The sequence below is a fragment of the Sturnira hondurensis genome, unplaced genomic scaffold, assembly GCF_014824575.4.
Source record: "Sturnira hondurensis isolate 20B ecotype Veracruz unplaced genomic scaffold, ASM1482457v3 Scaffold0013378, whole genome shotgun sequence".
NCBI lineage: Eukaryota > Metazoa > Chordata > Mammalia > Chiroptera > Phyllostomidae > Sturnira > Sturnira hondurensis.
The window spans coordinates 1,602,372-1,617,978 of NW_028086009.1; the positions used below are offsets into that span (position 1 = coordinate 1,602,372).

Here is a 15,607-nt window from a genome sequence, read left to right on the forward strand (position 1 = left end):
CAGTAGCAAGGCTATACGTACCATTTCCCTCCCTTTCCCACTCCAGAGAAAGTTATCAGTAGTAACTGATCATGTTTTATGTACAATACAATAGCACAAACAAAAGTTCTTCAAAATACCCCAAGTATCCAAATCTGCACAAATGAGTGGTATCAATCAAGACAGTTAAGTGCATATTTCCGTTACCTCCACAGAGTGCTCCTGGTTGTTGGCATGCAGCAAGAAGTCTTTGTCTTTTGAAGGACTCAGGCTTACCATTAATCTCTCACCATCAACAACATCACCTTGCAATTACAAATACATACATTATAAAGTTGTGACTCATTTTAATTTAAATGAATTTAACACCCAGAAAATGAGTCTAAGATGTCATAAAATACCTACTTCATTCAGCAACATGTCTCTTAGAAATATTTGCGCCCAAATGAAACTAAAGTGTCATTGGACAAGTAGGGGATAATCCTAAACCCCCTGACAAAGAGAGATTAGTTTTCTCACATGCTTTTGAATTGTAGAATTAGGATTCTAATGAGTATTTCTCTGGCTGTCAGCTTCTCTGTCTGCATAGAAAGCCACACATAATTGTCCCCCAACATTCAACTTCTCTTCTTGTATTATAGCAGAATATTTTCCAGCCTGTGGTTTTTAAAAATATTTATTTATTTATTTATTTAGTTAGTTAGTTAGTTAGTTAGTTTCTGGCTAAGTGTAGAAATGTGACTAAGTTCTGACCAATGTGAGCCAAGTAGAAGTATCAGGTACAACTTCCAGGTTATATCCTTAATGGGAAAGAGAATTCACATACCCTTGTTCTTCTGTCCTGCTAATTGGACATTGTCATGGTGGCAAGTAATCTTGAAATATTCAGATATTGGCAGAGCCACAAAGAGAGAAAGAACTGGGTCCCTGGACAACCTGTTCAACAGAGCTGCCATTCTAGCCCTGGCTAAGACAGAAATAGGATTTGTGTAGCTTAAGCCACTATTATTATGGGTCTCTATTAAATATAGCCAAACATTCTATCAAACTTCAAAATGGTTGGGATGGAGTAAATTCTCTAAGAATCTAAGATTTTACTATGAGCTTGGGCTGGAGAGAACCATTTCCTACATGGAGCATTTTTGGAATTGACTTTACCCAAATTTAAGAATTCAAGCATTACAGCTACTCAGATCTCCAAATTACCTCTTGGACTTATAGGTGATTGTGAGCCATGGTAACGGAATAACACCTTGTCTGAAAGAGAATGCATAAGATTCCTTTGATGATTATCAAAAGGTTTCAGTTCCAACATATACATAATGTTAGAAGATATGCTTCTCTTTTATTTTATATTAACAAAAGTACAACTTTTGTGGCTTTGAGGAAGATCTCAAAATGTATGTTCCGATGAATTCTCCATAAAATATTTAAAATAATTGTTCACAACACTGGTATACTCTTTTTTTAATCCTCACCTGAGGACACACTTACTGATTTTAGAGAGAGTAAAATGAAGGAAGAGAGAGAGAGGGAAACATTAATGTGAGAGAGAAACATCCATCAGTTGCCTCTCAATCATGCCCCAACTCGAGACTGAACCCAAAACCTAGGCACATGCACAGACCAGGAATCAAACCCATGACCTTTTGGTTCATAGGACAATACTCCAACCAACTGAGTCACACCAGCCAGGACTACTCGAGTTTTTACTTTAGTGGTATTGATAAGGTTGGAAAGATCTATAGAGGGAAGTTAGTGATATCAAATATATATATGTATGGTCCTCCTTCCATCTTTCACAATTAATACCACTTCCAAATATCAGTGTTCTTTCCTGGTAAACTCTAACTAAGCTTCTGTATCCTCAACACAGTGATATTCAGGCATCTATTATCAATATATTGGAGTTAGCACACAGCAGAAAATCTATTTGCCCTGTCTGAGTTAATCCATTGTTTATGGTTTGGTAAATTGATTGTTTACTTATTAGTTGTCATTATATCATTACAGACAAAAGGAAATATTCTACCTTTTTCTTGTTTTTTTCCAAGATCTTCAACGTAGATCTCATAACCTCCATCCGCAAAAGCAAAAGTAACAGATTGATCATTGTAGGTGCTCAGGGAATAAGAATCCTCTGTAATAAGTAAAAATCTCATCATTAAGAATTCAAAACTTGTTTTCTTTTCTTTTTTCAAAACTTGTTTTCATAAATAATGTTTTTAGCAATTTTTTAAATGCCTCCTCAAAGTTTTGTTTTTGTTTGTTTTTCAATTTAAACTGTACTTTGTCCATCATTGTTGGACAGATGAAAGCCTTCTGTGTAAGTTAAGCTTAGCTCAGAGGCTGAAGTCACCAACTGAATGGGATTAAAGATGCTAATTTACTGCATGAAGGCCATGGGAGGCCATGCTTTTATGTTTATGGGAAGTTTTGGTGGGAAGAAAGAAGCTGGAAAGTGACAGTGCCTGAGGAAACCTCTGCTTCTTGGCTCCGCATGGACTATGGGATTGTGGGCAAGAAGGAACAGTATTTGAATAGACATGAGATAAATAAATACCCATCTGTAAGGTGTGGAGTTACCTCAAGACTTCCAATAGTCCTGGAGAATACAGGTGTGAGCTCTATTCTGTCCTCTGGCTAAATAATGGAGACACTTAGAGTAGTACTCCCAACTTTTTAAAATGTTACAACACACATAGAAAATGATAATATTTCAAAATGGCATACTGGGGTAAATGAAGCAGATTTAGGAATTACCTATAGGGGTCCTAGAGAAAAAAATTATTACATTTTCTTTACATTATAGACTTATGCTAAGAAAATATATAAACATTAAGGGGATGTTAAATAATTGAATTTGTATGTGAACTTCTGAAGTAAAATATTTCAGTGTACTCTTGGGAACTTAAGACATTTGTGTCAGAAATGCTTGCAATGGCAACATGCAAGTCCTAATTAAGTTTCTTAATGATCTCTCCACTTCTTGATAGTAACCATCAACTTGGACATTATTTGCTCAAGTAGGTGATACAATTTAAAAACATTTTAACAACTATTTGAAATGTCTGAGTGGAAATTATACTTAAGAAATATAATAGCACCTCCTTTTCTTTCATTGTCAAAATGTTTAAATTTGGGAGGATCGTGTACTGAGGCTTTTTTCTGAATAGGATAATGTATTTTCCCCAGGAATAATGTATATGGGGTTCCAATCCATAGCAAGTATTTCAAAATAATGATGGAGTGTTTACTATAAAATGTGTGTGCACTGTTAGAGCAGCTACCTTGCACCTGTTTTAGATACCACAAATGAGCACATCAATAGAAAATGGACAGGAGTGTCTAATATACACGAAGATGTAGACTTGGGACTGCTTCCTGGAGTAGCAACTGCCAGGGTCCTGCATCTTATCTCTCTCCTCACTCCCACTCCTCCCCTGTGGCCAGTCACACTTGGGTACCTGAACAACTTCTTCTGTTATGTGGCTGTGCATCAGAGGCAACGTTCTCTGAAGATCTTTCAGGGGCCTGCTGATAGGGAGTGAATACCAGATGTTGCTTGTCGTACTTTCTAGCTATAGGACAGGTAAAGTGAATTAGGAGTGGACTATCAGTCCCCATTCTGCCCAGATCCCCTCTCCACCCCCTAATCCCTGCTTTGGAGTCCCAGTCAAAGCTGCTTGCTGACTGCTGCTTGCAAAGTGGTGGCTGGCCCTGGGGCTTCAGCTGCTCCATAGTCTGAAGAGATCAATGCCTCCCAGTACACTTATACCCCAGCAGGACATGCCTGTTGGGTTGTAGGTGGAAGAAAACTAGTCACCCATGTCTCAACATCCAAAAGGCAACCATGATTAACATTTTAGTTTACTTCTTTTAAATGAAAAAAATCACTTAAAAGATATTATAAATTTATAGGCATACCTCACCTTATTGTACTTTGCTTTACTGTGTTTCACAAATGTTGCATTTATTACAAACTGAGGGCAAGACCTTCTACCAGCAAAAGATTATGACTCACTTGAGTGTGATACTCACTTTATTGTGGTGGCCTGGAACCGAATTCACTTGTTTCTGAGGTATGCCTGTATATATAATTTTATATCCTCTGTTTTATTTAATGTTATGAAATAACTGTTTTCTCCATCATATTAAAACTTGTTATATACCTTTTAAAAATGGCTTAAAATACTTTATCATCTGTATTTTTTCCAGAAGAAAAACTTGGGCGAGGGAAAAAAATTATACATCTAGATGTAGTAACTGAAGACAAATAAATGCTCATCACCATATTGAAGAATTACCAGGAAATGTAGTTTCCACTTACCTGGTTTTGGTGGATGCCTTTTGATGGTTTTTCTCCTAAAGTAACAGGTCCTATTTCCTATGATAAGGCCAGAGCGTAGCTTCATAAAATACATCTGGCAAACTTCTTCGACCTTTTGTTGGGATTCTAAACAAATTTAAAAAAATGATACTGTTTCATTCCAACCATTTTTATCCTTTTACAAACCCTGAGTGTAGCAGACCAAGAGAGCAACCACAGATCCATAGTACTTTATCAGAAATTTTAGAGTCAGTTGTGTTTTAAGATTCAGAGTTTTTTAGATTTTAGTATTGTCATGTAGAAGATACATAGTATATATTTAGTGATCCCAGCAGGAACTAGGGCAGTACCCCAAATTCAAAAATCAATAATGTTATAGTGAAACATAGGAAATTTTTTATAAAGTGGAATAAAGGCCTCATGGTGGTTCAGGTCAGGCTTTAACTGTTGGGTGAGCTCAGGTCATATTATGCTGTGAAATGATTGTGGGTCTATATCTAACATAGATCAATCTTTGCCTAACTGAGGGGGAACTCTTATGCTCTTATGAGGTCTATAATGTTTTTGCTTATTTAGAATGTACTTTTAATAATTTTAAAGCCATAGCTGTGCTAATAATTTTACATACTATGTCATTTAATCCTTTGCAATAATATAGCAAGAAAGGTATGATCCTCCTCACTTTACAGATGATGATCTAGCAGTCATGACATTTGCCCAAGGTTTCAGGTCTGGTGAGGAGTTGTGACCCAAGTGTGTCTAATATCAAAGCTACTCTTTCCATCTACCTCCATATGAGAAAGTACTACACTGCAGTATTAGGGGCTGACAAAATACAAACTCATAAATCAAATGAAGTAAAAAAATAACTATTCAATAATTCTAATTTCATTAGAATTTAATTTAATTAGCCAAAGAAAAATTAAAGTCTCAAATTAAAAAATTTAATTTGCTACTTGGAAATCATAAAGAGACTTTCAGAGTCAACTAGAAAAGAAAGTTGTAACACTTGAGTCATAGGATCTCAGCTTTCAACATTATAGTAAGTAAACTTTCAAATAATTTTTATAATATAGCCAAATTTCAATTATTAACAGTAATTTAGAAAATAAAAATAATTCCTTGTGACTTTAGGATCCATTCATTGATATTTTTTTCTAGAAGATTTGCCTTCCTAGTATGCTTTTCAAAGTTAAGTAGAATGAACATCTATAAGCTACTATTTTGAATTATCTATATCTTGCCTCTAATTTAGATGGCCATCTACCTTTAAGTATCTTTAACTGTCTGAACGGAGCATTTAAGGGGCAAGGCCACTTAACTAGTCTCACATTCATCCTGGAACTCCTTAACACTGCTTAACAATTCAGAAATATCGACTATGGTGTCTCATGCTTATATAGTGTTTTTAGAGTTAGAAGGGTAATTTACAAAGCTGTGCTAGACCCAGCATGGGACTTTGTCTCCTGACAACTAATTTAATACAACCCTTTATTTACTATATCACATTCTCTCTTCAAAGCTAAAAGCTGTAATATGATACTGTAAGCATACTCATTCCTTATATGTTTATCAGTATCCCATGGGGACAAGACAGGTATGCCTAATATGAAGAGTGGACTCTGTGGGGACTGGGCTATGGGTCTTGGGTAGTTAGAAGTGAGGGTCATGATACTGAGGAAGAATTGTGGATGTAAAAGAAGAAATGGGCTAAAGATGTGGATGTGCAGGCTAGTGTCTAGTGGGACAAACCCTGGCTATAATTCACTGGGGTGCTTTCAGTTGAAGGATTAAAGATACTTTACATTGGGAGTATTTGAAAGAAGGTATACTTTGGTAGTCAGGGCAGCTGGAAATGTAGTGTGAGGGTTGTGTTCTCAGAAGGAAAGCACAAATCTGGCAGAGCCATGGAGACTGTTGAAGAGAGGGCTTCACTGGGGCTCAAGGGCCAGGTCAAGCCTACAGAAGACTGTTGCCACTTCCACAGTCTCCATCATGTTTGCAGTCTGAGGGCAGTATCTAACTATGGCTTTTAAGTAAATAACTAATTTCATTATAGCAACAGCACAGTGAAATTCCCTCAGGCATTTCTGGTGAGTAAATGGGAAGGGGACTGGAAAGCTGCCTGTAGTTTTGCCACTTGGAGAGCCAGCCTGTGGCTGACATGAACTACAGAAGTAAATCACTTCATCTTTCATTTCTTCCCCAAACGCTTATTTCGCCAAGTGTCTTCTCATGGCTTACCAGCTTTTACTTGTCTGTGGCATTTGACTTTGGGGACCACATTCTTCTTTGAACGCTTATTCCTTTACTGTCGTGTCACCTTATTTCTCTCTGATCAGTTCATCTCTGCCTCGCTCTCTGTTAGTCCTTCCTCCTTTACCTGCTCCTAAAATGTTGATGTCCTCAGGATTTTGTCCTCTGGGTTTTTTTTTCTCACTCTACCAGGGGTGCCCAACCTTTTCAAATATCTGTGCAATACTGGAAGAAGAAGAGTTGTCTTGGGCCACACATTAAATACATTGTGACATAAAATCACAAAAAAATCTCAAAGTTTTAGATAAATTTATGATTTCATGTTGGGCCGCATTTGCAGGTGGCAGGTCAGACACTCTTTCTGAGCAGTCTTGCTTACTCTACTGACTTCAGTCATCTTTCTGGATGCTGGTGACTTCTCAAGCTGAAACTCTTCCTTTAGTCTCTCTCCTGGGCTGTGTATCTATTGCTCCTCCTCCACAGGGCATTTTGACTTCAGCTACATTAAAGTATCTCTATCTCTGTCTATGTAGAGACTCCTGAATTCTGGACATCTCTACCTGGATGACCTACACCTCCTTCAAATTCAAATATACTCATTAAAAAAATTTACCTTTTCTTACCAAAAATAATCTTCTGAAATTCCCTGTCTTGAAAGTCAGTGCCACTATCTACCATTGTTTATTTAATTCTTAAATCAGAAAGTTGAGAATCATCCATTTTTCCTTCTTCTCCATCCTTCAGTTTATTCAGTTTATGTCGTTAAATCCTCATAATTTCATTTTCTAAATGTATGAGAAATTTAGTGCTTCTTTTTCTTTCTGTTATCTTAGGTCATGCTCTCATTATCAGTCCCCTAGATGAGTGTATTTAGTAGAATTCTGACCAGTTTTAGTTTCTACCCTTCCCCCCTAGCTCTCTCTTCACACCATCCCCAATGTGACCTCTCTAAAATAAAAATATTTTTAATTTCTCCAATTATACATTTTTAGTGATTCCCTACTGTCCACAACCTCCTTCACTGTAACAAGATTTTCCATGGACATACCCAAATTAAAGAGTGTGATCTCTTCTTAGTTCTACCCCCAAATGTTGCCATATAAGAATATGAGCCAGTGTTACTAGATCTTTAGATTTTTTTGAAACCACACATTCAGAATTTTATGCAAAATTTCCTATTTTTTAATTGTGGCCTCAATTAAAAAATACCATTGATAATAGTGTTCAGGCCAAATAAAATAGTTCTGTTGGGAGGATGTGTCTCAAGGTTCCCATGTTGTGACTTCTCCCTACATATATAAGAAAGCTAAATTGTCAGGGGAAAAAAATTGATGGATGTGGGGGAGAAAAAGTAGCAGAAAAGAATAGACTGACCCCGAGGAGTAGCTTTCTGGAAACTCGGAATGGGGTGATTTTCAGGAGGGGCTTTCCTCCTGCTCATGAAGTCCTCCTGTACCCTGGTGGCGCCACAAATGGCCTGACTGTATGGATACTTGTAGCAGTGAGTAATGAGTTTTGTGGCTTTGTGAACTGTGAACTGTGGATTGTGTCAGATCCTGCTAGCCCAAGGGAGGAGAAGGAATTAAAATGAGCTTTCTCGTTTTCTTTCTTGGGAGCTCAGAGCATTTTCTTTAGAAAGATAGATGACATTTTTTGCACCTTGAGTTTAAATTTTAAAAAAAATTTTGTTTATTGATTTTAAAGAGGGGAAGGAAGAGAGATAGACATCAATTTGTTGTTACATTTATTTATGCATTCATTGTTTGATTCTTGTATGTGCCCTGACCAGGGATCAAACTAACCCTTGGTGTATTGGGATGACATTCTAACCAACTGAGTTACCTGGCCAGAGTGCACCTTGAGTTTTGAGAAGTGGTTCATACCTGTCATGCACCTCACATCTATCCATTAAATTTTTGACCAGGAATGTTTAAATAATGACAATTTTAGTATTAAACTGAGCCAATATTTTTGGAAAGGAAGATCTGTTAAAGGGCAGTAAAAACAATCTGATGCATTTCAAAGTCATATAAGAGATTTGGGGTTATCTTTATCACTGTTTTTCTAAATGGTGAAAATAAGCCATTGCACCATTAAAGGAGAAGTTACATTTTAATTTTTGCATCAATACCAGTAACTGTGATGTAAACTCCAATCTGCTTCCTTATTCCAGTATCTTAAAGAACCCACATCATACCCCTGGCTGGGTGGCTCATTTGTTTGGAACACCACTCTATACACCAAAAAGTTGAGGGTTCCATTCCTTGTCAGAGCACATACCTAGGTTACATATTTGATCACTGGTCTGGGTGTGTAGGGAAGGCAACAGATCATTGTTTCTCTTTCATATTAATGTCTTTCTCTTAAGATAGGTAAGATAAAATAAGGTAAAGCTGTATCTTTGGGTGAGGATTAAAAAACAGCCCACATTTCCTTAGGTACAAAGACAATACCTTCACTGTTAGGAGGGTAATTGGGGATGCAGAGGCACTTCACTGAGTCACTGCTTCTGTACAGGGCATTTTGACTCAGACTCAGATAAGAAGACTAATGACTGTGATTTCCTGGCCATTTAGAAATCACACTCAAATTAGTGTTTTCTCTGGTGACCAAAGAACACCATGGGTGGGCTGGGGCCTTAAGGAGGACAGAAATGATACACTTTAACAATGCTTTCTCTTCTAGCCTTAAAGATGTTCAGAAAAATGGAAAGGAACCCAAAGGACAAGGATATGTCGTCCCCATCACCATTCCTCTTCCTGTTTTTGCTCTAGTCTACCAGGGGTCTGTGTAACTGTTCCTGTATGAAAAATCTGAGTATAGATTTGTATAATTATGGTCCAGGATAGATAATACAAAGATCAGAGAGGTATATTGCCCATTCATCTTGAAGCTGCGAGTACTACCTGATTCTTTTTACCCTTCAGCTTATTCCAAACCCTTTGAGTTTGTAACTGGATAGACTTGAGCATCATTTGGTGAATTCTGCTTTACTTGGGGCCTGGATTATTCAAACATCTTCACATGCATTCTCTCCCTTATCAGAAATTGCAAGTTAAGACCATAAGTTTGATACACCAAAGGTCTTAATAAATGTTTGTTGAATGAAAGTGGATCAGTTTATATTTTGTTAATTAATCTGGGAAAGAAATTGGAATTTGATGGGAGGAGGTGTGGGTGGAAAGAAGAAATTGATATAAAGGGCTATAATTATGTTTGTTATTATTAGCAGGTTTAAATTAGCTGAGCCATTCCTGTCTTGAGATGCATCAGATAAGTAAAAGCTGGCTATATGTCATTTGTTTAAAACCAGATACTACTAAACTGCACACTTAGGAGTCTTCCCTTCAATTTCAGCTCTTGTATTCCTAGTAACTTTTGGTAAGATAGCACATATAAACATTGGATAATAAAGTTTGGAGAATTGATTTTTAAAAAATAGTGTGTAAAACAATCAGAAATGCTTAAGTCCTTACTTCTCAACCTGAAAGATTTTACCAAGGCTTTACCTGCTAAATTGTTCATCTTTGCTGGGGAAATTCTGGTGGTTGAATGGTTCATTTCAGGCTTTATATTTCAGGCTTCTGTTGGATTAAAATATAGTATTAGTTCAATTGTCTCAACTTGAAAACAGACAGAAACAACTATGGCTATCTCAATATAAAATTGATAATATAACCACCAACAGAAATAATTATTTCAGTAATATTTGAACACAGTATTCTGAATATATATCTGCTAGAATATAGTCACAGGACAAAAAGAATTGCAAAAAATCTTAAGCTTTACTTACTGGTTTTGTTATTAATGGTAATATTGGTATTGGAATTCTGACACTGTTTCCTTTACTACAGGATACAGCAAATAAGTAGATGTATTAATATCATAGGATTTTCACTATAGGGAAAAGGAGATACAAATATAAAATTTAAAAAGGCTGAGGGCAAATTCCTGGGATGTTAAATTTGAATCAGTAACATTGGCATGCTCATATCTTAGTTTCCTAGGTACTTTTTTCACTAAAGGGAACTGGGACTAGATATGAACTAGGAAAATAGAAGTGAACATGAATATCCTTTGGTGCTGGAAAGCAGTGAGCTATTTAAAGCTTTTTAAAATTTTTTCTACAGAGAAATGTTCATCAGTTGCATTTCACATATGCCCAAACAGGGACCTGGTCTGCAACCCAGGCACATGCCCCGATTGAGAATTGAACTGGCAACTTTGTTTTCAGGCCAGCACTCGATACACTAAACAACACCAGCCAGGGCTGCAGTGAGTCATTTAAAAATGAGTCATTTAATAATTAGTGAGGTTGTATCAAAAGAACATATGAAGGGTCTCCTGCTGGGCAAATTTGGCACAATTTGAGAATCAAAAAGAATAATAATGGTAATTGACTATAAAGCATTTGACGAAAAAAGAAACCCACAAGTTCATAGCATTTCTCAAGAAAGAATGAATGAGGAATTTATTTATTACGGAGGGAATGACAAAATCAGGAAAATCACCATCTCACAGTCTCCCATTTAATACTTGATTCAGGCAAGGATTATCAGTAGATGATACACCTTGACCATCAAGATGGGTTGTCTAACGTACCAAAAGATAATGGAGTTCTCTGTCATAAACTGTAGAAAATTGCATGTTTTTCCATTATTCCTTTAGTTCTGCAACCTGACTTCGTCATCAAGGTAAGGTAGTGATGTGGTGGTTTGTGGGGGTAGGGGGACTTCTTTTCTAGTCTTAAAATCCCCCTGACATTGCTGAATTCTACTACTAGTTATTGTTTCTTTTATTAAGTATTATTCTATTTTTTCTATAAAATAAAATCAAATTATCCCAGGAGTGGTTACCATTTAAATCTCTTATAAACTTCATATTGCTCAGCTCTTTTAGCTGAGTAAGGAAGCAACATTTAGTTCCTGGGCCAAAAGACTCACTGGAAAATAAACTTTATGGATCTTAATATTTGTCCCTGGACAACCCCAAATAGGCTGAAACTTTCTTGTCTAGATGGAACTAGAGTCTTCCATGCAACCATCCTACATATAGCTAGTCTCATGAGCAAAACCCTTCAACAGTAGGGCAGTTGAGGACTCCCTCTTCTGCCCATGGGAGTGAATGTTATCTTGAGGGCTTCACATAAATCCTTATTTTCTTCCTCTGATTCTCTCACCTTTACTGATCAAGAACATTTAGAAGTAGAGAACCTTAGACATCATTTTACTGAACTCCTAACTTTATAGATGAGTGGGCTAAGTAAGACTGAAAGCTAGAAGCAGCAAGGGATAAGGGGACAGTCACCTACAAAGGAGTGCCCATCAGACTGTCAGCGGATTTCTCAAAAGAGACCTTACAGGCGAGAAGGGGCTGAAAAGAAGTATTCCAAGTCATGAAATCCAAGGACCTACATCCAAGATTGCTTTATCCAGCAGCTTTCTCTTTTTTTCCAATTTTTTAATTTAATTGTTTTTCAAGTACAGTTTTCTGTCTATTACTCCCATCCCATCCCACCCCCGTGCTCCCCCCTCCCTCCCATTTCCACCCTTGTCAGTTGTTGTCCATGTATCCTTTACATGTGTTCCTCTAAATCCCTCCCCTATTTCCCCTGAAATTCCCTCCCTTCTCCCCACTGGTCACTGGCAGCCTGTTCTCTATTTCAGTGTCTTTGTTTCTATCTTGCTTGCTTCATTGTTTTGTTGCTTAGCTTCCTGTTAAAGGTGAGATCATATGGTATTTGTCCTTCAACACCTGGCTTATTTCACTCAGCATAATGCTTTTCAGTTCCATCCATGATGTTGCAAAAGGTAGGAGCTCCTTCTTTCTTTCTTCTGCATAAAATTCCATTGTGTATATGTACCATAGTTCTTTGATCCATTCATTTACTGACGGGCACCTAGGTTGCTTCCAACTCTTGGCTATTGTACATTGTGCTGCTATGAACATTGGGGTGCATATGTTCTTTGGGATTGGTGTTTTAGGGTTCTTAGTTTATCCAGCAAAATTTTCATTTAGAATGAAAGGACAGATAAAGTGCTTCTCAGATAAGGTCAAATTCAAGGAGTTCATCATCACCAAGCCCTTATTATATGAAATGTTAAAGGGACTTATATAAGAAAAAAGAAGATGAAAAATATGAACAGTGAAAGGACAGCAAACTCACAGTTATTAACAACCACACCTAAAACAAAAGCAAACCAAGAGGACAGCTAGATCAGGAGTGGAAACATAGAAATGAAGAACACATGGAGGGTTAGCAACAGGGAAGTGGGAGGAGGAGAAGAGGGGAGAAGGTACAGAAAATAGCATAGACAGTAGGTAGAAAATAGAGAGGGGGAGGGCAAGAATAGTGGGGGAAATATAGAATCTAAAGAACTTGAGACACGTGGTCATAAACTAAAGGGGGAAATGGTGGGGGAGGGGGTGTGCAGGGTGGAGGGAAATGAAGGGGGGGAACAGAACAACTGTAATGGTATAATCAATAAAATATATATTTTTAAAAAAAGACTGAAAGCTTAAGTGCCTTGCTCAGTCTTCAAAAGCAGAACTGGAACTAGAATCTAGTCTCCTGACTTCTATTTGTTATGCCAGAGCATCCCCACCCTCTTCTCACTCTCTTCTCCCCCACCCAAAGGTAGGAAGAAAAGTAATCAGAACTAGGAATTTAACTGGAAATTCTTAGCTGGTTGTCCAACTTCTTTGAAATAATAAGTTTCTGAATATGGTAGATATTTTTAAGCCTAATGTGTAATAATGCAGGTTGGTAAATTTATTGTAGTTAATTTTTTTACTAATAATCATTTTTATTAAGAGCACTATAATTAAATATACTTCATGTTTGAAAATCTAGATTTAGTTATTTGTGATATGTGAATTATAAGGTCAGGTTCTTTTTTTTTAAGTATACTTTATTATGCTATTACAGTTTTCCCCATTTTCCCCCTCTTCCCCCCTCTGCCTTGTATCCCCCAACACTCCAGCATTCTTCCCTCCTTAGTTCTCCTTAGTTCAAGTCCATGGGTTGTACATTATTGTAGTTGAATTTTAAATTGTATAGAAAATAAGTCAAAGAAGGTACCTACTACCCTGCACATAGTAGGTATTTAGATTACACTTTACTGATAACATGAAAATTGCATTGCTGGATTTTTTGTCTTTTATCCAAGGATCCTTATGTCCTAGAAAAATTTTTTCCTGGACAGACATTAAAGAAAAAAAAAGCCCTGGCTGGGTGGCTCAGTTGGTTGGAGCCTTGTCCTGTACACCAAAATGTTGCGGGTTTGACTCCCAGTCAGGACACATTCTAGGTGGTGGGTATTTCTTTCTCTCTCTCCCTCTCTCTGTTCTTCTCTCTGTAAAAATAACATGTTCTAGGGTGAGGACTTAAGGAAAAAGTTGCTTTTTCAAATAAATGTGGGAAATGTTTCCATTTATATTCCATCTCTCAGGAAGTCAGTACTTATATTTGCATAGTAAAGGTGTTGAGTATCCTTCACTCAAGAGTCATGGGTACCTTGAACTAATTATTTCTGGTAATTATTTGATCTTGTAAACTCCCCCACCCCTTATATTAAAACCCTCAAGATCTACAATGGAATAGAACAGAGAGCCCAGAAATAAACCCAAATCTCTACAGTCAATTAATATTCGACAAAGGGGGCAGTAACATAAAATGGAGTAAAGATAGCCTCTTCAACAAATGGTGTTGGGAGAACTGGACAGCTACATGCAAAAAAATGAAACTCGAGCACCAACTTACACCATACACCAAAATAAATTCAAGGTGGATAAAAGACTTAAATATAAGCTGGGAAACCATTAAAGCCCTAGAGGAGAACATTGGCAGGAAAATCTCAGATATTCCACACAGCAAGATTTTTACTGATACGTCCCCCAGAGCAAGGGACATAAAGGAAAGAATAAACAAATGGGATCTCATCAAACTTAAAAGCTTCTGCATGGCCAAGGAAAACAGTATCAAGATAAAAAGAGAAGCAACAGTTTGGGAAAACATACTTGCCAATGACACCTCAGACAAAGGTTTAATCTCCAAAATATACAAAGAACTCACTCGACTCCACTCAAAGAAGATGAGCAACCCAATTAAAAAATGGGCAAAGGACTTGAACAGACACTTTGCCAAGGAGGGCATACAGAAGATCCAGAGACACAAGAAAAGATGCTCTATATCACTAGCTATCAGAGAGATGCAAATCAAAACCACAATGAGATACCACTTAACACCAGTCAGAATGGCTATCATAAACAAAGAAACAAACAACAAGTGCTGGAGAGGTTGTGGGGAAAAGGGGACTCCAGTTCACTGTTGGTGGGATTGCAGACTGGTACAACCACTATGGAAAACAGTATGGAATTTTCTAAGAAAACTAAAAATGGACCTGCCTTTTGACCCAGCAATTTCACTGTTAGAAGTATATCCTAAGAACCCTGAAGCANCTGGGAGGGAGGTGGGGAGCATGGGGTGGGGGGCGGGCAGGGTTGGGAATATAAGACAGAAAGCTGTACTTGAACAAGAATTAAATTTAAAAAATATTTAAAAAAAAACAAAACTATGGTACATTTACACAATGGAATTCTATGCTGCAGAAAGGAAGAAGGAGCTCCTACCCTTTGCAACATCATGGATGGAACTGGAAAGCATTATGCTGAGTGAAATAAGCCAGGAGGTGAAAGACAAATACCATATGATATCACCTTTAACAGGAATCTAAACAACAAAACAAACAAGCAAACAAAATATAACCAAAGACACTGAAATACAGAATGTGCTGACAGGGTCCAGAAGGGAGAGGGGAGAGAATCACAGGGGAAAAGGGGAAGGACTCACATGAACAAGTATAAAGGACACATGGACAATAACTAAGGTGGGGGGAGGACATGGGAGGGAGGTGGGGGGCACTGGGGGGGGGCAGGGCTGGGAATACAAGGCAGAAAACTGTACTTGAACAAGAGTTAAATAAAAATAAAAAATTAAAAAATTAAAAAATTCATGAAAAATTAAATAAAACCCTCAAGGTC

General features: G+C 37.3%; 1 protein-coding gene across 8 annotated transcripts in view; it reads right to left on the bottom strand.

Annotated features, from left to right (window-relative positions):
* Positions 1-15,607, bottom strand: part of IL33 (interleukin 33) — a 45,276-nt gene that overhangs the window by 3,104 nt on the left and 26,565 nt on the right. For 2 of the 8 annotated variants that reach the window (XM_037061403.1, XM_037061404.1), the window contains 7 exons: positions 10,359-10,462; positions 10,042-10,149; positions 4,310-4,435; positions 3,447-3,560; positions 2,012-2,119; positions 1,186-1,236; positions 187-284 (listed from right to left, as the gene is read on the bottom strand). In XM_037061403.1, coding sequence (XP_036917298.1) covers positions 187-284; positions 1,186-1,236; positions 2,012-2,119; positions 3,447-3,560; positions 4,310-4,435; positions 10,042-10,126 — 582 coding nt within the window. In that variant the 5' untranslated portion in view covers positions 10,127-10,149; positions 10,359-10,462. The remainder of the gene's footprint in view (positions 1-186; positions 285-1,185; positions 1,237-2,011; positions 2,120-3,446; positions 3,561-4,309; positions 4,436-10,041; positions 10,150-10,358; positions 10,463-15,607) is intronic. The other 6 variants (XM_037061406.1, XM_037061408.1, XM_037061402.1 and 3 more) reach the window with 4 other exon arrangements.